Below are 25371 nucleotides of genomic sequence, written 5' to 3'. Positions count from 1 at the left end.
TTCGATTTGATTCTTAGTTAATTATCTAGCTTAAAATTATACATGGAGTATTATTTTTGAAATTTTTAGTTTTGCAACAATTGATAAACTTGAATTTCTTTTTGATAATTAATCCCCCCAAAAATAAAAGATAATCAAACCAATTATTTCACGCTATAACATACGATGCAAGATTTGTGATATTGATAAACAGAAGTGGAATAAATATGTTTATCCACAATGTTGTGGCGTCTTGTTATCGAATGAACGGGTGATTTTGAACATGATTTATTTATTTTACCATGCTGTGGGATCTATATCATTAAGTGACATCATATTGTCCAATTATTTTAGTCCTATCTATTATACTTGTGGTACGGATATTAGAAGGCTGAGTTTGTATTTGATCATTCCTTTTTCAAAATTAAAGGGCCCCTCGGATTTCACAATGTGAGGCCATACAATTGAAATTGATGGTGAAATGAATTGGTTTGGATTTAAATCCCAATTAAAATTTCTCCAAATCTTGTTTCAGAACATTGTCGGATAATGAGCCCGTTTTAAGCCCATATATCAATTAAAAACATAAGAACTGTAATATTATAAATTTAATATCCACTTTTATCCCCACCCTACCACGATACCGTAATATTATTAACTTAAGCTACAAACTTAATTACAAATAAACACATATATTTAAAAAATTAATAAGCCAAGCGATAAATAGATGTGTTATAAATTGAAAAAAATCCAAATTACATTGGGCTATCCTATATGGTTATGCTTATTAATTTGTTCTATAGGAATTCTAGTTACACTCATTAATGAACAAAGTGGAAGGAAGCTCTCTGAGAGCATCCACAATGGGGCGGACGACAGCGCGCCCGATGAGCATCCAGCGCGCTATCGTCCGCCACTGTGGGTGCGCGGACGACGGACGATGCGTCGTCCGCGCCCTAAGCTTAGTCCGCGGACGAAGCGCGGCCGATAGGCCATCGTCCGCCCACTGTGGGCGACGCAGACGATGGCGCAGACGATGCAACGCGTTTTAAATTTTTTTTTTTAATTCAAAAATTTTGTTTATATAAATACCCCATCGAAAATTTTGTTTATATAAATATTAATTCAGTCAAATTTTTTTTATTTATAATCATTGTAATTTTTTTTTAATCAATGTATTATTTGCCGTTTCTATTTAATCGTTGTGTTTTTTAATTAGTTTGCATTTATATATTTGAAAACATTTAAATTAATTAACAAAACAATAGTAAAACTTATACGGCGCCCCACTGCAGGTGGAAGGGCAGGAGAATAATGCTGACATGGCGATGCATAGGGTGGGTTTTAGGGCGCCCCACCGTGGATGCCCTGATAGGGTAGGTAATTATAGATGTACTAGCTTCTTTATTTTATTGTGAACTTTTAAATGTCAGAGTTAGTTAATCAACCATTTATAACAGATTCCTCAATTTAAAGTAAAAGTAATTCTTAAGACGTCGTGATAAATATAGCCCCTATATGGGGAGCTACCTTGGATATTTTTCATTATTGAAGAATGGGTTAATTGAATAAATATACACTAATTAGGTCCACTTGAATTATGCTTTAAGAACCATTTAAATTCTCCCAGTTGGAGTGCAGCTAAACATAATCAATTGCATATAAACCATTTTAATTCTCACAATTAGAGTACGGCTAAATATAATCAATTGCATGTTCGCATTATTGTACAATTTGTTTATGATGTTACTGCATTATTATTAAATGGCTTTCAATATGATAAAATTAGTTTAAAGACTGCGCATTCCATACGGTAAATTAAAACTTCAAGAGAAGAAATAATATTAAAAAAATGGCATATTTCCATTGAAATAAGAAGAAACTGATTACAGTTGTGATTTTAAGTTATAAATCTTCTTCCTCTACCCATTGTTGCCATTTCCACCCTCCAATTTCTTTCTTTTTCCCTTTCCGAAAAGAAAGATTAAAACAGAGCAAACATAAGAAAAAAGGAAATATACCCCCCCAATGAGAATACATTCAAACCCTCAGTGTCAACGAATGCTTCAAGCTTCCCACATGAAGAAGATGATCCCCTAACCCAACCCTTCTCTTCCCATTCTCATCCACAACGCTCAGATGCTTACAAACATCGACGTCGAATCGAGCCACCCCTTCTCCCCCTGCCTCTATATGCATTTTCTGAAATCCCACCAGCTGCTTCTGAGGTGCATTGTGCAGCTGCGGAGGGCTAGAGAACAAGAGAACCGTGTGACTTCCCCTCATCTCCCCCACATTCTTCACTCTCAAATGAATATCGAATGCCAAATTCTCGCACCTCTCCTCCACAGCTTCGATCGACTTGCACTCGGACGAAAGGCACGCGTGCCCTTCTTCCAGAGCCAAGGACACAACCTTAGGCGCCGCGACCACCTCATGACTAAACGCAGTGTAACTCAGCCCGTCCCCGAATGAGAAGACCGTGGGGCCCTTGTAAAACCGGTAGCTCCGGCCAGGGAAGCCCGTGGCTGGATTCGGCCTCATGTGCATGTCTGTCATGTCGACCGTGTCAGCGTATGATTCGGGATACCATGTCATAGGCAATCTACCACCTGCAAATTCACAATAACACTTTATCAGTCATAAACAGAGTTGGTGTGTTTTAATTTTACTAGCAAGACTTACTAGGGTTGTAGGCCCCGAATATGACGTCAGCGATGGCGGCCCCGCCTGCCTCACCGGGGAAGCCGACCCACAGGATGCTCGTGATCTTGGGGTCTTCTTTGGCAAACTGCACGTCCATGCCTCCACCCGACATTATCACGAGAATCACGGGCCCCTTGGAGACGCTTGCAACCTTGGATACCAAGAGCTGCTGCTGCCCGGGGAGAGTGATGTTCACTCTGTCCAGACTCTCCCTCTCGATGGACTGATCCGATCCCATCACCAGCACTACAGCATCAGCGGACGCGGCCACCTTCTTGGCCGCGTCCACTTGAGCTGTGGCGCATGACGTGTCAGCGCAGCCCGGCTGATACAATGTGGCTGTTGTGGCCGTTAGGCCCTGCAACGGTGTCGTGTACTTGCATGGAATGCCTGAAACTCATCCCCATCAAAGACTGATTTGCTACTACATTGATGAATCAGTGAGAAAGAGTGCATACATACATACCTTCGTAGTTGCCTAGCATGGTGTGTGTCGCGTTGGCATTGGGGCCGATAACGGCCAAGGACTTGATGGAAGCAGAGGACAGAGGGAGGGAGCCAGCGGAGTTCTTGAGCAGCACAATGCCTTGTCGTGCAACTTCACGAGCAAGGTTCTGGTTTTCTGGAGTGCAGACGTCTTTAGGTCCGAGCTTGCCATAGAGTTGGTTGGTGGGGTTACCGTCGAAGAATCCCAGCCTCATCATGGTTGCGAAGTTGTTTGAGACAGCTTTGTCAATTGTTGTCTCATTGAGCAGGCCACGATCGACTGCTTTTTGAGCGTTATTGCTGAGGAAATTACCGCAGTTGAGATCCAACCCTGCATTTACCAACAATTGAATTAGTTATCAAACAGATTCAACCTCTCAAACTCAATAAGCATGCAGACCTGAATTCACAGCTAAGGCAGCCGTTTCTTCGGGTGTCTTAGTGTACTTTTGTGCATTGAACATCTCGTTTAGCGAATCACAATCCGAAACTATGTAACTGCAGGGAAAGAATAGCTATTAGAAAATGTTTCATTCTGTATGCAGTACTACTAAATAAAAGAAAGAGTAGTGTGGTCACCCATTCAACTTCCATTGGCCTCGAATGACACCAGCCAAGAGGTCAGGGTCACCGCAAGTGGGCTTGCCATTTACTTGATTGTAAGAGCACATGACGCTCGCCACATCTCCGTCGATAACACAGCTCTTGAACGGCGGCTGGAATGTGTCGTCCATATCCTGCTGCGTCACCTAATAAAACACACAGATTTCTTTAAATCTTGTGCTACTATTATATATAGTATGATAGAGTTATAAATTTGTTGAGTAGTAGGAATTACGATAGCGTTGAAACTGTATCTCTGTATTCCTTTCCAGTTATCGACATCATAAGCCGTGTAGTGCTTGCAGCAGGCAGCAACCTTGAGCTTCTCCTTATCGCCGTCATCACTCTGCTGCAGGCCTCTCACATACGCAGCCCCGTATTTGCTGGAGAGGACGGGGTCTTCTCCAGGAGTCTCCTGCCCCCGTCCCCATCTCGGGTCGCGGAAGATGTTCACATTGGGCGACCAGTATGTCAGCCCGGCTAACCCTACATTGTGCATTGCTCTTGCCTCCGTGGACACCACCTGCACCCAACCACTTTGAATTCCTAATCACTCATTCATTATCGAAAGGGATGTCTTAGTTACCAACCTAGATCTAACAATGGCGGTGATTAATCTTAGTCTGTTAACCAGTCTTAATCAAACCATCTGTATTTTCAAACCAAATAAAGACTAAAACCAAAAGAGGCTTCGGATTCATTATGCAAACTTCAATAATGAGGAGTTAGCCTGCTTTTTGAAAAGTAATAGTAATAATAGTAAAAAAGAATATTTTCTGGTAGATTGGCTTTTCGTCTGAGTTGGGCAATTAGCGTAACAACGTCTGTAATACGACAGGTAGTGGTAATCAGGTAAAAGAGTAGCTGGATACAAGCTTGCATAATTCGTACACGATGCTCTTAAATTATGTTTTAAGAATATAGCATGACATCCTGAATAATGCTAAATGCCGGTCTACCTCAACTTTTATGGTTGTCATTTTCAAAAGCACGAGAGCCTCTAATAATGGATAAAATCAAATTAATAAATAAAATATGCAAAAGCTTAATCTTGATATCTTGGGAAACAGAGAGAGCAACCAACCAGGCCCGGGATAGCAAAACACACACACACGCAGAGATTGATTGAAAAAGAATAGTTGAAGTGCATTTAGTACCTTGCCAATGGTGTGAAAGAGAGATTCGTTAAATGTGGCTGCGGTGAGGATGACCTGAGGGAAGCTAGTGGCGCCGGGGACGAGGGAGGTGAAGCGGGTGCCCGGGCCGACATTGGAGACGCCGTGCAGGGCCTCGGACCACCACTCGTAGTTGGGTATGCCGAGGCGGGTAATCCCCTTGGCAGCATTCACGAGCCAACCGATTTTCTCCTGCAGAGTCAGCCTGCTCACTAGGTCGCTCACCCGGGCTTGCACGTCCAATGACGGGTCGCAGAAGCTCAGGTTCTTCAGCCCGGGATTGTTCGCCACATCGCAGGCGAAAACGGGCTGGGCCTGGCTAAGAATGGGCCTCAAACTCAGGAGGACTATGCAGAGACCCGCGAAACAGGGGAAAGAAGCAGGAGCCATTTTGAATAGCTCCCTGCAAAAATAGAGAGAGAGAGAAGTAGAATGGAAGAGAAGTGATCTTGAGCAGTGGTCTTTATAGAGGAGGAAATGTTGTAGTATTAAGATGAGGTTGTTTTGCGCACACCCGTGATGGATGTGTTGGGGTCCATTGTGAATTATAATAATACTCTCTCTCACTTTGTTTACTTCTTACTCCACCCAATCTCTTTCCCTTTCTATCTCTCTCTAAAAAAAGAGAAAAAGGGCCAAGATTTTTGTAGGAAAGCAGAGCAGGACTGTTACATGAATCCGTGAAGATAATACTTATATGTACGAGACAGGTTTTGTTTCAAGGTTTATTGGAAAGAAGGCGTGTTTGAGCTTTTATTAATACTTAAAATGTGGCCATGTGGGGCTGGTTTTTTGTTGTATGCCAAGGATGTGAGAATATTGCAATGATTTACGTCTCACTAATTGTGGAACCTGAATTAATTTATTTACGAAACTCTTTGATTGGTTTATAAAAATGTGTATGTTTCTGAAATTCTCCACTTTGTATTCAACTTGACAAGGTATTTAGATTTGGAAATCCTATTCAATTTTTTGTGAATGGGTTTATAGTTTTCGGAAACGTCTCTATTATTATTACCGGAGTAAATGTGCCACTGCCAACACGACGACGTCGTCATTTTTTTGTGTCCTACTCTTTGGAATATTACCTAAATCAGATTTAGTGTTCTGTTTACATAATTTTGATATTATTACTTACAAAATAGAGTTGAGGAAATCTTATCTTCGACTCACGAGGGAAACAAAATTGATGCTAACCATTATTATAGTGTGTGAATGAATAAAAGACAATTTTTTATTCCTTGATTCGCTATCTAAATAAAATACCAATATACTAAAAGAAATTAAAGCAATATTTTTCTTAATTATGTTCATATACTAGAGCAATCAAAGTACATCGCGTTTGCACAATTTTGTTTGTATACTTTTAATCAAACTTTAGTTATAGTGCAATTATTTAATGCAAGTTTTGAAAGCCACTCCTGAGATAGAAATAATGGTTGGAATGCAACTAATTTATTGTAGATGAACAAAATTATAGAGGGGTGCTCTAGAAGGATGCGACAACAATCATCTTCTCGCGGTGTTTTATTCAACCAATATTAGGTATCACTTCAATGTAGAATTACAAACTGTGTATCTTTTGGGAAACTACTTCCTTACGTGGATTAAATGATAATATAAATATACATTTGGTAGTTCACTTTTATTTTTTAATTTCGAAATAGCTTGCATTATTCAAGAACAACACTCCAGTGCGCTCCAAATTTCCTGAACGCCACACAAATCATGCAATTAACATATCGTAACTAATACTTAACCACTCCAATTAAAATTTATTTACTTTAATTACTATTCTAAACCTTGCAATTAATGACAGACTGACAGTTATGGGCTCGCACCCCCACGGAAGTACTACTATTTCTCTTCAATTAGAATTTTTTTATTAAATTCTAATTATTTTGTTTTGTTTTGTTAAATAATACTGCTATAGACATACATGAAATGTGGTCTTGTAGGGTTAGATTTGAATAATTGAATATAGTATTTGGATCAATATATTCTTTTGGGAGTAGTTTAGAAGACGAAGGAATTGCCGATTCATATTTAGTAATAGTAGGAGTATTCTAAAAAAAAGGCCCCATGCATTTTTAGTCTTGATTTTTCCAACAATTGTCGAATTAATTTAATCTTTGCGATATCATGAGATGAGTGCACCTACTTAATCATTACTATCATATAATATCTATATTTCTCCAATGCAAATGATATAATAATGATTTATTCTGTGAAATGACGAAAGAATACAAACCAACAAACGTCGAGATCATGATTCCTTCTTGGGAGTGCATATGGACCATATAAAAAATGGGATACAGCACACAATTTTTTTATGCATCAGATCTTATTGCAGGTAAAATAATGTATAGTACTAATATTGTAAGTAATATTTTTATTTGTTATGGTTTTTGTCATGTACATATTGATGGGCGGCAATCTTGATTGAAATGTGCTAATGTATTAGCTCCAAAAAATCATGAGATATTTTTCATGGTTGGCGTTATTCAGTACTGATTGTGCCTATGGAAATAGAAAAGCGCATATATATGTCGTTATGGTTCCTAAGCACGCACGAGCACGATGCACATTGATAACATAGTTTTTTGTTACTCTCAATCAATCATATATGCACCTAAAATGAGTATTTATTGATGAATAAGTTAGCATAAGAATTTGATGTTATTAGATTCACTTTTACGCAAACTATAACAGTTATTAGAATTAAATACATAAAACTCTTTACTAGTAATTGAATATTGGAGTGGGTCTAAAGTAAAAAACCAAAAGTTTGGCATTTGATGGACTTGACCACTACATCAATGTCATCACAATGCCTACTCGCAACAAATAAGAGAAGTAGAAAACATTAATCTACATACTTGCCTCTAATATTAGTTTATATAATATTATTTCCATTTGAGTGGGTTGATTTCTCCATTCTAAAAACTGGATTTTTTTTTATTTTTATTCATTACTTTTTACCGAATGAGAATTCTAGTGGAAAAATGATAACGCGACAAGCTAAAGTTCTTGTTATTTTTGTGATGTGTGTCGTGTCAGCCGATGGCCTTTTATACAAATATAATATTATAAAAGTGTAAACGTTAATTTTATATTTACTAAAATACAATAAAAAAACATCTCTCAATGATATTTGATTGGCTACAGACTAAGCTTGGTCATGTAGAACTAAATTGGTCCAGTTTTTAGGATATACTACTAGTTTTTGAAGTATATTTTGCTTATTTGTTTTGCTTGTCTTGTTCAAAACACAGGCAAGGGACCCCTATCCTAACTAATTTAAATAAGGTGGTGAGTTGAGTAATTTAATAATTGTCGTGGTACTTATCGACATAAAATTAGTAAATTAGACTTGATTATATCAGGAACTAATTATGATACTCCGTAAATAAAAAATGAAAGATATACTAGTATTATTTTAGTGTTATAATAATAGTAGTAAAAATAAACCACTACTATGAAACCAGATAGAAGAAAAAGATTAAGCAATACAATAATTGCTTTTTCCAGTCCTGCTGTCCAACATTTTAGTGTTGTAATTTTACAAAATAAAAATCTTAGTAGTATTAAAAAGGTAGCCGCCGTAATGGCACAAATAGCAGTAATAAACGCCATTTATATATAATCATCCTAGTTTTAGATATGATTAGTTGTTGAAATTTATGATTTGTAGCTTAGAGAGATGGGAAGAGTCCCACTTGCTATTATCAATACATGCAATGCAATCAGGCATAGTGTCGGTTACCATCTATCACATGTTGTAATTCACTTGTCGGGCAACTTTATTCACGGATTACATTGAAATGAAAACATGCAACTCTCATGGGGGAATAAGTTTGCCTTTTCATATAGTAGTAGTAGTTTTTTTTCAGCATCTCAGTTTTCAACAAGAAGTTGTTCTGATCCAGAAGCCACATTTGTTGCAAAAATTAGAACTGTTATTGTAGGTCTTTCCCCTGAAAAGGGAGACCTTCCAGAAATTCTCGACGGCCAAGGTCAAGCAATGGCCGAAGAGGGGGTTTGGAAATAGTTTTCAACCAGCAATAGACGCGCCTCGGTTAGAACCTCACTAGCTGCGTCATTGCCCCAAGCGCAAAGATGCTATGCTTCATCTACTTAGTCACCCTTTTGTACAACAAGCTACACTTCATTTTTCAGTGTGTTAACCGATGTGGGACAACCACTTCCTCGCCCTTTTATACAAAAAACTATACTTGAATTTTTGAGTGTATTTGCCGATGTGGGATTAAAATATTGTTCATGGAAACCCCTTTCTTTCAAAACTAGAATACATAGCCCGTTTGTACTTGAGCAGCAAAGGAATATTGAATGGGATCAGACTGCCACATGAATTTATTTGGGAGTTGGTCGAAGCAACGGTGTTTATCTTACCCACTCAAATGCTCCACAAATACATGGATCTTGCAATTGCAACTCCAACAAAATATCAAACAAAGAAAGCCTTTCAAACTAATCAAACATCTCCTATCATCAAACAAGGAACATCTCAGTTGCTTGCTAAATTGACAAGATCAAGAGTGAGAAAGTTCTTTGAGTAGCATTATCATATGATATTATACGGGCCTTGATACAGATTAGATTAACACGGTTTTCATCTCTTATCGCACAATCCTCATAACTGTTCAGCTAGTCTAGCGGATGATGATGTCTTCGCTACTGCATCCTGCTATTTATCCAGTATTCTCCACGTTACTGAGTCGGGCCTCAAGCCATTTTTCCTCATCTCGCCCACAATCTGATAAGTTCCCTTCTTTAAACCTAACTTGCAAGCACAACCAATCACAATGTTGTAATTCACATTGTTAAGAGCGACTCCACAATCTGCCATTTCATATAGCAAGTGACACGCCTCACTAAACCTCTCTGAACGACAAAGCCCTTTAAGCAGAGCAGAATACACAAAACTGTCATGAACCGCAGAAGGCCAAACGACATTGCTCCAAAATTTCACAGCATCATCAATTGAGTTAGACTCACACAGCCCTTCAATTATAACAGTGTGAGTCAAACAATCAGCAGCCACCCCACGGCAGATCATATTATTGAAAAGTTCCATAGCTTCTCTGGCTTGGCCGAGTTTAACCAATCCACGAAGCACAGCATTGTATGTCACGACACCAGGGGAAAACCCTTTCTCTGGCATGACATGATGCAAGAATCTCATTGCTTCTTCAGCCTTACCAACATTTAGAAGCCCCTGAATAATAGTAGTGAAGGTCACCTTATCCGGAGCACAAAATTTACCATTGATCATATCATTAAGCACCTGCAAAGCCTCTTCCATCTTTCCCATCATGCAAAAGCCCTTTATCAAAGTATTCAGGCTAATTATATCAGGTGGGCAGTTCGACTGCAGCATCAAAACAAGCACGTTTAGAAGCTCTGAAGGGTTTTTCATTCGACAAAGAGCCCTCAAATAGATATTGTATATCCTAGTCCCATCCACATGCTTCTTACTCAACATCACGTTTAGCACTTGGTTTGCTTTATCTACTTCACATTGCTGGCATAGACCCTCAACCAAGATTGCATAAGTAAACTCGGAGGGTGAGTAACCAAGACATATACCTTCTTCGAGCAACTGAAAAGCCCTCAAGAAATCACCATCCTTGCATAGACCATGAAGAATTGAATTATATGAAACTGAACTTGGAGAAAAACCCCTCTTTCTCATTATATATACAATTCTGGTAGCACCATTATACCTCTCAGACCTACACAGCGAATCGATCATTTGCCCGTAAGAGAACTCTTGGTGAACGTTCTTGACTTGCGGCATATGTTCTGCTATGTTAAACACCTCATGAAACAACCCTTCTCTACACAAATAATCAATCACATTGCTAAATGCTGCATTATTAATTTTCACATCAAAGGTGGATTCCATGACCTCCCAAATTTTTCCGATCAAGACATTCGCTTTCTCAAACTCCCTTTTCCTCAAAACCACACCAAGTAAAGCACAGTAAGCAAACGCATTAGGACGCACGCCCCTCTCAGACATTTCATCGAGCACCTTCTGGGCAGCGTCCATATCCCCAATCTCACAATCCCCATGAATCAAAGTAGTATACGAGACAACAACACTAGGGCAATGCCCACTCGATAAGATTTGGTAAAACATCACATGCGCGGATTCCAATTTCCCCAATTTACACAACCCATCAATCAAACGATTGTAATTCACCAAAGACGGCACAAACTCCGGCTTCTCGGCGACCAAAGCCTTAATCACAACCAATGTGCGGTGGGGATGTCCTCTGTTGATATTAGAAATGGGCCACTCACCCCTTAAAAGGCCTCATAGGGGGGAGGGTTATCCATACTTATATAGATTAGATGGGATCTTCACCAAGTCGATGTGGGACAGCATTTAGATGATTTAACACGCCCCCTCACGTGTGGGCCGGAAAGGACATCGGTCTTCCATCAAGTGGGTAGGCAATGCAAGAGAAACCATCATCGATGTGGGCCGGAAAGGACATCGGTCTTCCACTCGTGAGGTAGATAAGAGATAAAGAGAAAACCATCATCGACTTGGGCCCGCTCTGATACCATATTAGAAATGGGCCACTCACCCCTTAAAAGGCCTCATAAGGGGGAGGGTTATCCATACTTATATAGATTAGATGGGATCTTCACCAAGTCGATGTGGGACAGAATTTAGAGGATTTAACAGTTGAGGAGGCGCGCGATGAGGACGTTGCAGGTGCGCTCGTCGGGGGGCGCAATTGGAGGAGATGAAGTCGAGAAAATGGTGGTGGGCTTCTTCAAAGCGTCTGACGTGGCAGAGGGCGTGGATGATGCTGTTGATGTTGAGGGAGTCGAGTTCGTATCCGCGCCTGCAGAGCTGATGCAGAAGGCGGATGGCGTCGTCGGCGTCTCCGTCGACGGTGCATAGCTTGTGGATGCATGAGAAAATCGGGCTTATAGGGCAGTTGGCCTTTAAAATTACGTAAATGTACCCATTTTGTTATCTATTCCATTTATGGGAAAAACGCCAATGAAAATGGCGTGTCTTTAACTAAAAATGCCACTGGTAAAGGCGTGTCATTACGTAAAACGCCAACACAGTTGGCGTTTTAATATGGCAGCGTATTTTGCTCGTATTTTCAATCGATATACTTAAATTATAACACGCCAACAAAGTTGGCGTGTTTAATAGTAAAGGCGCCTGTCTTTGTTGGCGTGTTTAATAGTAAAGGCGCCTGTCTTGATGGCGTGTTTAAGTGATAAAACGCCAAGTTCGTTGGTGTTTTTAACAAGAACACGCCAACCTGGTCTGCGTTTTTCTGTTACAACATATTTCCCAGATCTCCCCCAAAATCGCAAACCTTAGTCACATTCTCTTCCCAAAACGCGAAAAACCTTCCAAAAACGCGAAAACGCTTGCCTTGGTCGGGTCAACTCGGTGGTGGATTGAAGCGTGTAGATTTCGATTTTGGCTCATTCTTCCAAATATTAGTCCTCGCAATCGGTTAGTATATCTAATTTTTTACACATTCTTCCAAACATTAGTATATATTGTAGTGTAATTTATATAATTATTTGACGGATTGTTATAGTATTATAAATTGCATTGTAATTAATAGAAATATTTTGACCAATTGCTATGGTATTATATGGTGTAGTATATATAATTTTTTACCCATATTTAATAGGTTGTTATGATAGTATATATTGTAGTGTACTGTAAAGAAATATTTTTGACCAATATTTGTGTTTGACATTAATGCAGATAGTATGACGTGGTGTGTCTATTTATATTGGGGTGGAAAGATAATTCCCGGAACAGTTATTTCATATGATCCTCCTTTTGCAAAAGGATTGATTATGTTGGATGAAAGTATTTCCTACGATAAGCTTGTGGAAACAATTTGTGAAAGGATAGGGATAAACATATTTGAAAACAAACTTCAAATAGTATGGAAACGTCATATATTGTATGGATCTTCAATCACGTATATAGGTATTTTACTAAAAGAAGTATACATGCCACTAATGTTTAGAGAGAGTATGACTACAGGAGGTCAAATTGAATTGTATGTTGAATATTCGTCAATTACTCAACAACATAGTCATCTTCTCATGAGTAATGATGTTGGTACGTCTACGAGAGGCCGAAAACCATATTTCGCTGCAACACAAGATTTTGATGTTGGTACGTCTACGAGAGGCCAAGAACCATGCTTCGATACAACACAAGATTTTGATGTTGGAGGCATGCATTTAGGGGACAATGACAACTGTGATGTGGTTGAGGCCATAATTGGTCCTGATAAAGTCGACTTTCTTGATCCACAATCACCTTATGATTCTGAAGATGTCGACCCGGATAGTACAGATTCATATGGTGCTTCATCGGATGAGGACCAATTTGTTGCTGCAAGAACATCCATTCCGGTTGGAGAAACAGTGGTTGGAGAAACATCAATTGGAGGAAGAGCAGTACGAGAAAGAGTAGTTCCACAGTTCCCACAGCCTGGTATGAACTATTTTCGCACCTTACCAGGTCCATATGATAGTTTTGATCCAAAAAACTTTGAGTCTGATGATCTCAATGTGCATTATTGGAGTGAAAAAGATCCGAGCAATGTCGGTTTGCATACTAAATTTAAAACCAAATTGGAATTGAAGTCAGCTGTGACTTTTTGGCATTTGGAAAAAATCCGACAATATACAGTTGCTGAAAGTAAAGGAAAGAGATGGCATGCAGTTTGTAAGTGGCCACAAGGAAATCCGAAAGATAAGTCCTTACCGCCATGTTTGTGGGAGTGCCGAGCAACATTGAGGAAGCATGATGAACACTGGCAAATTAGAGTGTTTAGCACTGCTCATACTTGCATGGGGGATCGTAATTATAATGGGCACGCTAATCTTTCGTCGGGTATGATAGCGTTGAGTGTTCGACATCAGATAGAAAACGATCCTTGCTACAAGGTAAAAGCAATTGTGGCGGATATTGAAAATAGATTTCATGTGAAAGTTAGTTACAAGAAAGCATGGTATGCTCGGAGGACAGCTATTGAGCTTGTGTATGGTTCGTGGGAGTGGAATTTCAAAGTTTTACCAGCTTATTTGAATGAGTTGCAAAGACAAAATCCTGGCACAATTGTCGAATGGTTGCATGATGACAGATTAAGCAACGGTATGAACAAGGTTTTCAAGTACGTATTTTGGGCTTTTGGTCCAGCTGTGGAGGCTTTTCAACTATGCAAACCAGTTTTAACCGTTGATGGAACTCATCTACGTGGACGATATCGAGGTAAAATTCTTATTGCCGTTGGATTTGATGCTAATAAGAAATGTTTGCCTATTGCATATGCCATTGTTGATGAGGAAACCATACAAAGTTGGATTTGGTTTATGGAACGTATTAGACTTCACGTAGCCAAGCATGAAATATGTGTAATATCAGATAGGCATGTGGGAATCATAGATGCAATGAATTCTCCCATATGGAAAGAAGAACCCAATGTGGGGCATCACAGATTTTGCTTGGTACATGTTAGAAAGAATGTTTTGCAGAATCACAAACGCATCATGGTAAAAAAACTTGTTTGGAAAATTGGTATTGCTACCAAGAAAGCAAAGTTTAAGATCAGACGTCGTTTACTTCGAACCATCAACAACGAGGCTGTGCAGTACCTTGATGTCGTGGAGTTAGAAAAATGGAATTTGGCGTATGACAAACACAAAAGATGGGGTGAGATGACCACTAATATGGTGGAATCTTACAACAATGTGTTGAGAGGCGCAAGACAACTCCCAATTAAAGCTTGCATTGATCTGATATTTTAGAGGACAATAGAATGGTTTAATGAGCGGTCAATTGCATCAACACAGTGTGCCACACCACTTACCCCGTGGGCCCATGAAAAGGTGCGCAGAAATAATGTAAAAGGTCAATTACATAATGTGAGAGTCCCAAACACAATTGCAGGGCTTTATGTGGTTCGAACAAAGCGTCGAATTGGTGGAAATGGTGGTAATAAGTGGAAGGTAAAGTACTTGGAGTCGAACTGCAAATGTCAAAAGTGACAGATGTGGAGACTTCCATGTTCACATGCAGCGGCAGTTGCGCGGTTTAGAAACGAGCCCATGCTGTCGCTTGTTGATCCCGTATACCGCACAAGTGTTTGGGTATACCAATATTCTACGGTGTTCAATCCAATCAGACACCAAGATTATTGGGCCGTGCCTGAATGGACTTTGCAATGTTCACGAGCTCAGTTAATGCCTAAAAGTCGCGGTCGATACCGTACTACTAGGATTCGTAATCAGATGGATGTCCGTGAAGCTGACCAGCCACGAGCCCAACGCCGATGTAAACATTGCCGTCAACCAGGGCACGACAGACGCAACTGCCAGAATGCTCTTTCAAGGATGGATACTCAGTTAGTAGATGATGCCGAGCACGATTTTATGCCTCCACCTCCAACAAGATCTGCAGTTCGAGGTCGTCATTCTATCAGCCACACTGATGATGCCGAGCACGATTTTATGCCTCCACCTCCACCAAGATCTGCAGTTCGAGGTCGTCATTCTGTGAGCCACACTGGTGGTACAGGCAAAGACATCGGGCTCAGTTATGTCCCACATTCTCCGCCTAGATCTTCTGTGCGAGACGATTTTTTCGGGGTTGATTTAGAGAATATCGTTGTGGAAGATACTCCTCCGTCTAGACTCTCAACCGCCAGAATCGGGAAGGGTATACGTAGCTTCTTTACGCGGAGAAGGCGAGACAATTGAACGTGTAACAACTATTTAGCTGAATTGAACATTGTTCTGTTTTACTTATATTTTGGCGGCGTTGTAGTTATTTATTGAATTGAACATTGTAACGTTTTACTTATATTTTGGCGAGTCATGGAATACACAAAATGTAAAATTTAGTTTATTTAAAAACGCCACTCAAGATGGCGTTTTTCCTGAAAACGCAATCTAAGTTGGCGGGTTTGTGTAGAAAACGCCATCTACGTAGGCGTTTTTAATTAGAAACGCCTATGTCGTTGGCGTGTTTGTTCAGAAACTCAGCCTCGGCGTGGCAAAAAATTGACAAAAATTTTTCAAACTTAAAAACGCCATCTTGAGTGGCGTGTTTCAAAAAACGCCACTTAAGTAGGCGTTTTAAGGAAAAAACGCCACTTAAGTAGGCGTTTTAAGGAAAAAACGCCTATGACGTTGGCGTGTTTCTAAAAACGCCTAGTAAGCTTGGCGTGTTTGTTCAGAAACTCAGCCTTGGCGTGGAAAAAAATTGCAAAAATTTTTCAAACTTAAAAACGCCATCGTGAGTAGCGTGTTTCAAAAAATTTACCAATAAAAATTATAAGAGTTCAAATTATCAATATGCATACGTATAAAAAGCGGATTTATCAAATTACTAATATACATACGCCAAATTACTGAAAAAACACCAATATCAATACAATATATCAAATTACTAATATAAAGCGTTCAAATCAATGTAAAAACACCAATATCAAAAGTTCGGGAAACGTTCACTCGTCTCGCCTTTTCCGCATAAACAGACTACGGATTCCCTTCCCGATTCTGGTCTTAGGGATTCTAGACGGAGGAGTATCTTCAACGACGGCATTCTCTAAATCAACACCAAAAAAGTCGTCTCTCACAGAAGACCGAGGTGGAGATTGTTGATCGCTGAGACCGAAATCTTCTCCTGTACCACCCGTGTGGCTGACAGAGTGACGACCCCGCACGGCAGATCTAAGGTTGGACATGTGTGGCATGTGTGGCTCAACCGTGGAACCGGTCGACAAGCGGGATATAAGGTTGGACAATCCCAAATTGTCGCAACACTCGCTGTGGCATGTGTGGCTCAACCATATTTCAACAGATTAGTGTTGTCATCGACGTCCATATAGGACGACCGGCAACACAAACATCCGGCAGATTTCGCGATTCATACGGCCTCCAAATAAACTAAATATGAAACTTATTTAGTCAAAACAAGTTCAATCAAAACAACACACTAGCAACAATTTAGGTTACGTAAATTACCTGATTGGCATGCATTGTTGAGAACTGATCTCTGAAAGTTTCAATGCAATGCCCCGGTGCTTTTACATAAGAGGCCTGACCAGTCCATCTACAAAAATTAAATTATGAGCGAACAACACAAAAATCAATAAAAATTATGCTTAAAAGAGTAATTAGTGGACAACTTACACGACTGCACATGGTAAGTAGTCTACGGGCGCGGGGTTCAGCATCTGCGGTCTAATAATTGGGATTCTTTCCCAAGCCCACAGCTGTAACAATGTAAGAGCTCCCCCGACATCGGTCCTCTTACCAAGTGCAGCTTCACATAGATTGTGGTACAAGCAGGCAAGAGTCGCACCTCCCCAGCTATAGCTACCACATTGTTCTATATCCATGAAAAACTGAAGGTAGAAGAAGGGAATTTTATTACCGGTAGCGTTCGGGATCAGTAGACCACCCAGTAACAGCAGACAATACACACGAGCACGTTGATTGTACATGTATTGCTCGTGGTCATCACTCAACTCAATCCGCAGTTGATTTGATAAGCTTGTCTGCTTCCAGTTCATTTCTTTTAGATCAACTGCATCTGGAATAAAGCCAAGAAAATCCAAACAAACATCCTTCCAATAGTTGACATCCTTAGTGGGGATGTAACCCGTCAGAGGCTCACCGTCAGTTTTGAGGCCCCATAAGACCTCCACGTCTTCTAAGCTCACAGTCGCTTCACTGACTGGAAAGTGAAACGTGTGAGTCTCTGGCCTCCAACGTTCAATCAAAGTGGTGATAAGATGGTGGTCAATGTCTTTCGGTTGACCACACCTCAACATCCCGCCGAACCCCATCTCATCTATAACCGCCAAAACACGAGGATTTATGGGAACATCCCATATGATTCCTTCGTATCTTCTACACTGTACGTCTTCCGATGGCACTCCTGCCCATATGTTATTAGAGACGTGTTGTCTCTGCAGATATAATACGGAGGGGTCCTCAGGACCACATAAGAGCCGACGACGAGAAGTTGAAGAAGATGCCATAAATTACCTACACAACATTCATATTCCAAATTAAACAATAAACAAACCTAAACAAATTCAATAATTACAAATAATTTAATACAATATCACAAAATGGAACACATATATCAAATAATTCACAATACACAACTTCAACATCATAACACAATTCACCTACACAAAAGTAACAATTCAAATAAACAATATACATCAATTTTCCACCAATTCAACTTACCCAATTTTAGTTTGACCAACCTAACAATTTCAATTTCAATTTCAACCTAACAATATACACAAAATTAACATTTCAAACTACAAAAAAGACATTAACCAAAACCCACATAAACCAAATCAATTTGCCCAATTTTTAAGCTATAAAACCCTACGATTTTGGTTTATAATCAAATTTATACACAAATTCACTTAAACCCAAACAATCCAACATAATAATCAACACTAACGTCATACAAATAATCCATATGCACAATATTTCAACTCAAATCGCAACTCATTGCAAACCCTAGCTAAGTATCCAACAATTACTCTAATAATGTAAAAGATAGCATACTAACCGAATAAATTGGACGAATTTGGGGAAAACTAGCACCGATTGATGAATGGAGGGCGAAATCACAAAGACACGGAGGAATTTGCGAAGGATTTGGCCGCTGCTAGAGAAAATCGCGAAGTGTGTGTGTGTGGTGTGAATTTTTTGCGACTGGCTGCTGGTATATGCTTCTGTACAAAGACGGCGTCTTTTAGTTAAAGACGCAAATTATGTTGGCGTGTTTTATTCAAAACACGCAAATCCTGTTGGCGTCTTTTTGTAAAGACGCAAATGATGTTGGCGTCTTTTATCACAAACACGCCACACGGATTAGCGTGTTAATTTAACACGCAATTTTCATCGGCGTGTCTAATTTCATAAACACGCATTCCGTATAGGCGTTTTATTATATACACGCCATCGTGATTGGCGTGTTTAAATGTACTGTAATTGGAGTAAATACGGGTAAAAAACTTGAACATTGTAAAACGTCATTCTAGTTGGCGTTTTTACTTAATAAAAATGCCTTTCCTATTTGCGTTTTTCCTATATATGGAATAAATAACAAAATGGGTACATTTACGTGATTTTAAAGGCCAACTGCCCTAGAAACCCGATTTCCTCTGGATGCATCTTGTACAGTGGGTGGTGTTGGAAACACCGATGTTTTCGATTTCGTTGGCTTCTGCTGCTGGTGGGATTTCTTGCTGTGGGGAAATCTTGATTTCGTGTGAGTGAAATGAAACAAATCCATCGACTATCTTTACTTTTAATCTCAAAAAAATAATCATTTCTGTATTAGTAGGATTTTTTATTCAGTAATTATTTCCATATTTTTAACATGTCAATACCAATATTTCAACACATTTTTATTAAAAGTTGGTACAATATTTAGAGAGTTTGCATTTAATCATATTCTTGCACCACTTATATCTACAATTCAAATCAAATTGTTAAGGAGTACCTAGTTGTCCATCATTTTAACGTGAAAATAAATATATAAACATTCAAATAGTTCGAATTTTTAGTCTATAAGTGACGTCCGGATGGGGAGATTAGCAGGAAATAATGGGGCTGATAACTTTAATTTTGTGTTCGGTTGCTAATATTGAAAATTGTGTCGGCCCAATACTAAATTAAGGCCCGTGATTGGCCCGTCCACATCATATAATTTTCTGCATTGAAATACCGACTATTCATCGGAGCTCACACCCTCCGACTATTTTATCTCACCGCCTCTCTCTTTTGCTCACCATTATCTCTTTCCAATATTAATTTAGTCTTATAGAAAGCCCATTTCAACCAATCCAACTACGAATTTATATAAGCAACCGAACATAGCCTACATGTATTTTATTAATCTTTTTGGATGTTTTCTTATTGAAAATACGTTTAAATAAATTCACCCTATGCTCTCCTTTTTCGTCAACATATAATTGACATACAATTGGAATGAAATCATTATGTGGTTGGGCCATGCCTAAATGATAAACCCATGGCTTTTTATCTTTCAATTTCATGATATGAAATTTGTATCTGAAAAAATATAAAATTATTAGGCTATGCAGTAAATCTTTTTTCCTATTTTATTCAACAAATACACAGTCATGGTTGCGAATATGTTTAATTGTACGTATAAGAAATGAAGGCAAACCTCCCATTTTCTAGCATTCCCCAATGAACATTAGATTATATGTAGAAGATAGAATTAGACTTAATCCAATCTCAACCTTACAAAAAATGGAGAAGCAGATCTATACTTCCACGGTTGGCCATAAAATAAAATCTGAGAGAAACAACAAAAATTGCAAAGAGATGACATTTGGTCACTGACATTTGATGCCATCAAGAACTCACCTTCACACACACATACGCTTTCCCTTCCATCTTTGCTATCCCAAATCGCTTCTGTAGTTTTACAAGGTTCATTCTCATGACTAACGTGTCTCCTGCAATCACCGGCTTCCGGAACCTTACCTTGTCGACTCCAGCAAAGAAGAATTTGTCGCGTGACCCTCCCACTTCTGGTTGTAGCATTACAAGTCCGCCTACCTGGGCCATTGCCTGAATCCAGCAGTGTATATACATCCATTACTTACTTCTTGTATTACAAAATAAGCATTGATTGGAAACGGAATCAACTACAACAATGTTCTAGTCAAGCTCAAACATCAAAGAAAGAACCCATAATAAACAGTGTACAACAAGAACTGCATAAATCATCATTTCCCATTATATTGGGAGAAAAAGATGTGTCTGGACAAACACTTTAATGTACATAACTTTCAAAAACTCACACATATCTCAATCATCCATTACAATTATAATATAATACGAAAAAACCTCAAATTCGGAATAAGTTAACTCCTATAGGACAGAACATACACGTGCAAAGTAGTCCTTCCCCTTCACTTGTTCTTACAAAAGAACAGAACATTACCAACCACGCCCAAAGAAGTAGTATGAGGGAAGAAAGTGTAACTTAGAGAAAAAATTATACGCAGCTGATGGTGCAAGTGGTAGTTATGGCTGTTGATAAGCAGGGCGAGACCAAGATCCTTGGTGTAATTAGTCGTGGATTAACAGAAAATAGTAAATACATGAGTTGGGAATATGTATCTCTTTAAAATTTTGGGCAAGATGATACGAGATGTTTGCATAGAAACTACTCAGGAAGATCAAGTCTTGAAACTCATTTCTAAGAGACAATTTTTAAAAAAATTCTGATTGTTTAGCAATAAGAATGGTCAATTGGGAAGTCATACAGAAAATAACAGAAGAGAATCTAAGAAAAAAAGGACAGCCAATGAATATCATGTTTTATAATTTTTTCGTATATCTTCTTCATCATTACTCGATTACATTTTGAGTATGCAGGGACAACCCAAGCATTGCCTGGGAAGAAAGAACTAGGCAAAACATGCTACATCCTCATGTAAAAACTTGAGGTTTGTAAGTTGCAACAGTATGTTGAAGAAACAAATTACTTGAGATGTATGTGCTCTATATCTGTCACAGTATGGGACCTCACAACACCAAGCATAGGTTTGTGAAATAGCCATAAACACAGGACAAAAATGCATTTCTCAATAATATACTTATAAACATTAGGAAGGCATGATAGAAATTAAAGAATTTATTAACGACTCTGATAGTCAATTAAGCTAAACTTCAACCTTTCTTCACAAAATATTAAAAACACTAAACATGTGGCTTTTAGGTTTTCCATCTGAGTGAGAACTTTCAAGGTTCTTAAATCGAACATGGCAAATACGATGCCATGTATAAATTGTGAAAGATGTATCAGTAATAGTAGCTTCGGTTGCATCAGCAAATTCATTCAACTGGTATTGGTAAAAAAGCTACTATTATGCACATCCTCACATCTCAAAAATTGAAACAAAGTCGTTCAAAATAGCATAGCTGGCTCGCTTCATTAATTCTATAAACTCTTCAACATTAAGTGCAAATCAATAATTGATTTCCAGTCAACCACCTATTCAGTATTCATCAACAAGATTCAAAATTCTGCAGAAAGACAAAAGGTACAAAAATGGAGGCTTTAGAGCACCAACAGTGGGACAGATGTCCCGACGGACTTCCCAAAAACACTTTCTGCCACGTCATAAGGACATCCCACTGCACAATGACGGACATCCCCAATGACATCCCGATAGACTTCCACAATAATAAAAAATCACAAATTCACCAAATTAAACAATTTACATCCACAATAATAAAAATTCACAAATTCCCCGAAACCCAACTCACTGTCGGGGAACTGCTGGTGAGACAGAAGCTTCATATCATCAGCGGACATGCCGTTCGTTGCCGTGCGGAGGTTGTTTTGGTAGATACCGGCATATCGGCTGAGCTGCCTCCTCAGCCGCTCCCACTGTTTCCGGCATTGCTCTCCATCGTGAGGCTTCCCACCTGACGATTTGAATTGGAGGTAACTTTGGCTAATGTGCCACCACATTCTGTCGATATGATGGTTAGCCCCGACGTAGGGATCCTCGACTACACTGATCCAGGCCTTCGCCAGCGTGACGCATTCCCCTATGCTCCAGATTAGGGATGTCAATGTAGCCCGTAACCCGTGGGCTGACCCGAATAGCCCGACAAATTTATAGAGTTAGGGCTGGAAATTTCTAACCCGATAAAATCAAAACCCGATTAGCCTGCACCCGATTAACCCGTAACCTGTTAGGGCCAGACCCGAAAACCAGATGGGCTGACCCGAAAATCCGATAAATTTTCTATTATTCTAATTTTTTACTCCTAAATCGACACTTCATTAATTAATTTAACTAATAAAATAACTTTCAATTTTATAATTGAATATACAAATTATATATTGATTTTTTATTAATATAATAATTAATAAATAAATTAAAAACTTCAAATTCACTAAAAATATTTAAATTTTTAAAATATACATTAAAATTTCACGAAATATCTCAAATATTAGTATTTTATCATGTTTATGATTGAGTTTAAGCATATATTTCAAATATATCATAATTAAATGTTTTACATTGTATTAATATTAGTAATTTTAATTATTATTTATTGGATTGATCTCATGTTAATATTATCGGCAGCAACCCGATTAACCCGTTGGGCTAGCCCGAAACCTGAGCTTTTAGGGCTAGGGTTAAACTTTTACAACCCGAAAGAAAGTACAACCCGATTAGCCTGCACTCGATTGACCCGCAACCCGAATAGGGTTGGCCCGAAACCCGATGGGCCGGCCCGATTGACATCCCTACTCCAGATGGTCCTCTTTCTCCCGTCGGCTTCCTCCCCCTCCTCCTCGGCCCCCGCCCCACCCACGTTCCCCGCACGCGAGGACGAGGTAGTGCCCTTGCCTTTGCCCTTCCCTCTCCCTTGCTTCCGCGTCCTCCCTGCCGCCGGTGGCATCTCAGTGGGAGACTCCCTGACCGGAGATAGCCCCAACTCCTCAAAAGATATAGTCTCAATGCCGGTGAACTGAGTCTCCAGATGAGTAATCTGGGGGGAATCACTAGACAATAAATCCATGTAGGGGCGATAGACATTGTCCCCAGGTGATTGGGGGACCCCTTGCCTGCTCCCCCGCAGCGGCAGGCATGCCCTGCATCATCCCGGGCATTTGAGGCATCATCCCCGTCATCGCGGCACTCATCCCGGGCATTTGGGGCATCATCCCACCCATCCCTGCACACCAAGGTAGGGTACATATTGTAGTACCCGGACATTATCTCCACGCCATTTGGGGTTGGGGCATCATCAGCGCCATTCCGGGGATCATCCCGGACATCGATGCACTTACGCCGGCATCTCCCCCAACTCTAACAGGAAAAATCGGCGTTTGTGACTCGCTCGTGGCGGGGGAATCACTATCGAGGTGCTCCATTTATCTTCAAAAGAAATGAAAGTAGAGAGGAGAAATTCGTTAAAACAAGTAATGCGAATGAAATGAAGTTCAACGAGCCGTATATATAGAGTTTTTTTTATAAAAAAAAAATAAAAATCGGGATGACCGCCGGGACGTCCGTCGTGGCACCGCAATGGTGGACGTCACGACGGACGTCATCGGAAAGCCGCGGAACTCCGGTGTCCGCAAGCGACGTCCGCGTCCGCCGGGTTTACACCTAATGGTGGACGTCCCGCGCGGATGTCCGGTCCGATGTCCGCCGGGACGCCCGCCGCTGGGATGCTCTTAAAAAAATGATAAAAGAGAATAATTGAAACAGAAAAGACTTCAGAATTCATTTATAAACACCCTTTAATTACCTTCATGAACTCATAACCTTGCAGACATTTACAATAAAATGGAACAGAAACCCTAAACCCGAGCAACAAATGCAATAAAATGACACACCTCAACCTTGAGCACACCAGGCATGATTGGCCTCTCAGGAAAATGGCCGGGAAAGAAATTATCATTAATCGTCACGTTTTTTATGCTCACAGCAGACACCCCAGGATTGTATTCAATCACTCTATCCACAGGTAAAAACGGAAATCTACAAAAACAAAAAAATATTGATGAGTTAAATGTCGTTAAAAAGCAACAAGCATTGCAAAACAAACTGATTCTTAAAAATTGTAGTAGTAGAAGATTTGACGAACCGGTGAGGCAGAATTTCATGAATTTGATTGATATCCATTACCGTGGGTACTCTGCAGAGAGAGAGGCATGAGAGCCGAGTATTTTCAATAAAGAAATAAATAAATCATTGTATTGTAATGTAACGAGATTTCATACTGAGTTCAATTGGGGTATCTACAGAGGGGGGTGAATCGACGGTGGAAGTGGAGCTGACGACAGAAGTGAGGCGGGTCGGGATCTTCCTTGATGGCGCAGAGACAGAAGATGGGTTGAATCGAAGAGATGTGCTTTTGTTGGAAAACGGAGAGCTGTGAAGAGAGAGCATATATTGAGAGAAAACTGTTGACGCCATTGCTGGGCGGTACTAGAAAGTTGAGGAGTTGCTTTATTCTTGTGTTTCTGGCGGCGATTTTGCAGGTTGGATTTTGGTGCAATTATGAGAGGGAGAAGAAGCAGAGTGAGTGATGAAAACAAAGCAATTGCCTTCGTTAGTATCGATTTTCAATACTCCTTCCTATACATAGTCATGACTCATTAGAATTTAGAGCATCCACACTAGTGTGGAATTCCCGGCGGAATTCCCCGCGTAATTCTCAAAAACACCTCATTTTACGTTATAAGGAATTCTTAACGCATTGCCACGTCATAAGAGATTCCCACTGCACAGTGGCAGAATTCCTGAATGAAGGAATTCCCACAATTAAAAAAATTCAC

At 39.7% G+C, this 25371-nt stretch overlaps 2 protein-coding genes, 1 non-coding gene and 1 pseudogene across 3 annotated transcripts; all 4 read right to left on the bottom strand.

Annotated features, from left to right (window-relative positions):
- Positions 1-1818: 1818 nt before the first annotated feature.
- LOC121788416 (beta-xylosidase/alpha-L-arabinofuranosidase 1-like) lies at positions 1819-5439 on the bottom strand. The gene is made up of 7 exons (XM_042187092.1): positions 4932-5439; positions 4010-4297; positions 3751-3920; positions 3572-3669; positions 3152-3502; positions 2665-3075; positions 1819-2591 (listed from the first exon to the last, which is right to left on the bottom strand). The coding sequence occupies exons 1-7, from the start codon at positions 5337-5339 to the stop codon at positions 2020-2022; spliced, it is 2298 nt and encodes a 765-aa protein (XP_042043026.1). The 5' UTR covers positions 5340-5439; the 3' UTR covers positions 1819-2019.
- Positions 5440-8917: 3478 nt separating this feature from the next.
- Positions 8918-9070, bottom strand: LOC121793263. The gene has a single exon (XR_006049086.1). It is a non-coding gene; the product is annotated as a U4 spliceosomal RNA (small nuclear RNA).
- A 345-nt stretch (positions 9071-9415) lies between these two features.
- On the bottom strand, positions 9416-13390 carry LOC121773832 (pentatricopeptide repeat-containing protein At3g18020-like). The gene is made up of 2 exons (XM_042170754.1): positions 13334-13390; positions 9416-11274 (listed from the first exon to the last, which is right to left on the bottom strand). The coding sequence occupies exons 1-2, from the start codon at positions 13388-13390 to the stop codon at positions 9658-9660; spliced, it is 1674 nt and encodes a 557-aa protein (XP_042026688.1). The 3' UTR covers positions 9416-9657.
- Positions 13391-20179: 6789 nt separating this feature from the next.
- Positions 20180-25128, bottom strand: LOC121788407 (annotated as a pseudogene).
- Positions 25129-25371: the final 243 nt, after the last annotated feature.

This window comes from Salvia splendens, chromosome 2, assembly GCF_004379255.2.
Source record: "Salvia splendens isolate huo1 chromosome 2, SspV2, whole genome shotgun sequence".
Classification (NCBI taxonomy): Eukaryota; Viridiplantae; Streptophyta; class Magnoliopsida; order Lamiales; family Lamiaceae; genus Salvia; species Salvia splendens.
The sequence above is the reverse complement of the archived record's forward strand: the minus strand, read 5'-3'. Positions and strand labels throughout refer to the sequence as shown.

Bases quoted from the DNA above. Each gene is read 5' to 3' on its own strand.
- LOC121788416 (XM_042187092.1), bottom strand. From the start codon at position 5,339: ATGGCTCCTGCTTCTTTCCCCTGTTTCGCGGGTCTCTGCATAGTCCTC. The intron at 3,670-3,750 runs GTGACCACACTA...CTTTCCCTGCAG, and splicing joins GGCCAATGGAAGTTGAATGG to TTACATAGTTTCGGATTGTG. The intron at 3,076-3,151 runs GTATGTATGTAT...GATGAGTTTCAG, and splicing joins CATGCTAGGCAACTACGAAG to GCATTCCATGCAAGTACACG.
- LOC121773832 (XM_042170754.1), bottom strand. From the start codon at position 13,390: ATGGATGTTCTTGCAGCAACAAATTGGTCCTCATCCGATGAAGCACCA. The intron at 11,275-13,333 runs GTACTATCCGGG...TTAAGGGGTGAG, and splicing joins ATGAAGCACCATATGAATCT to TGGCCCATTTCTAATATCAA.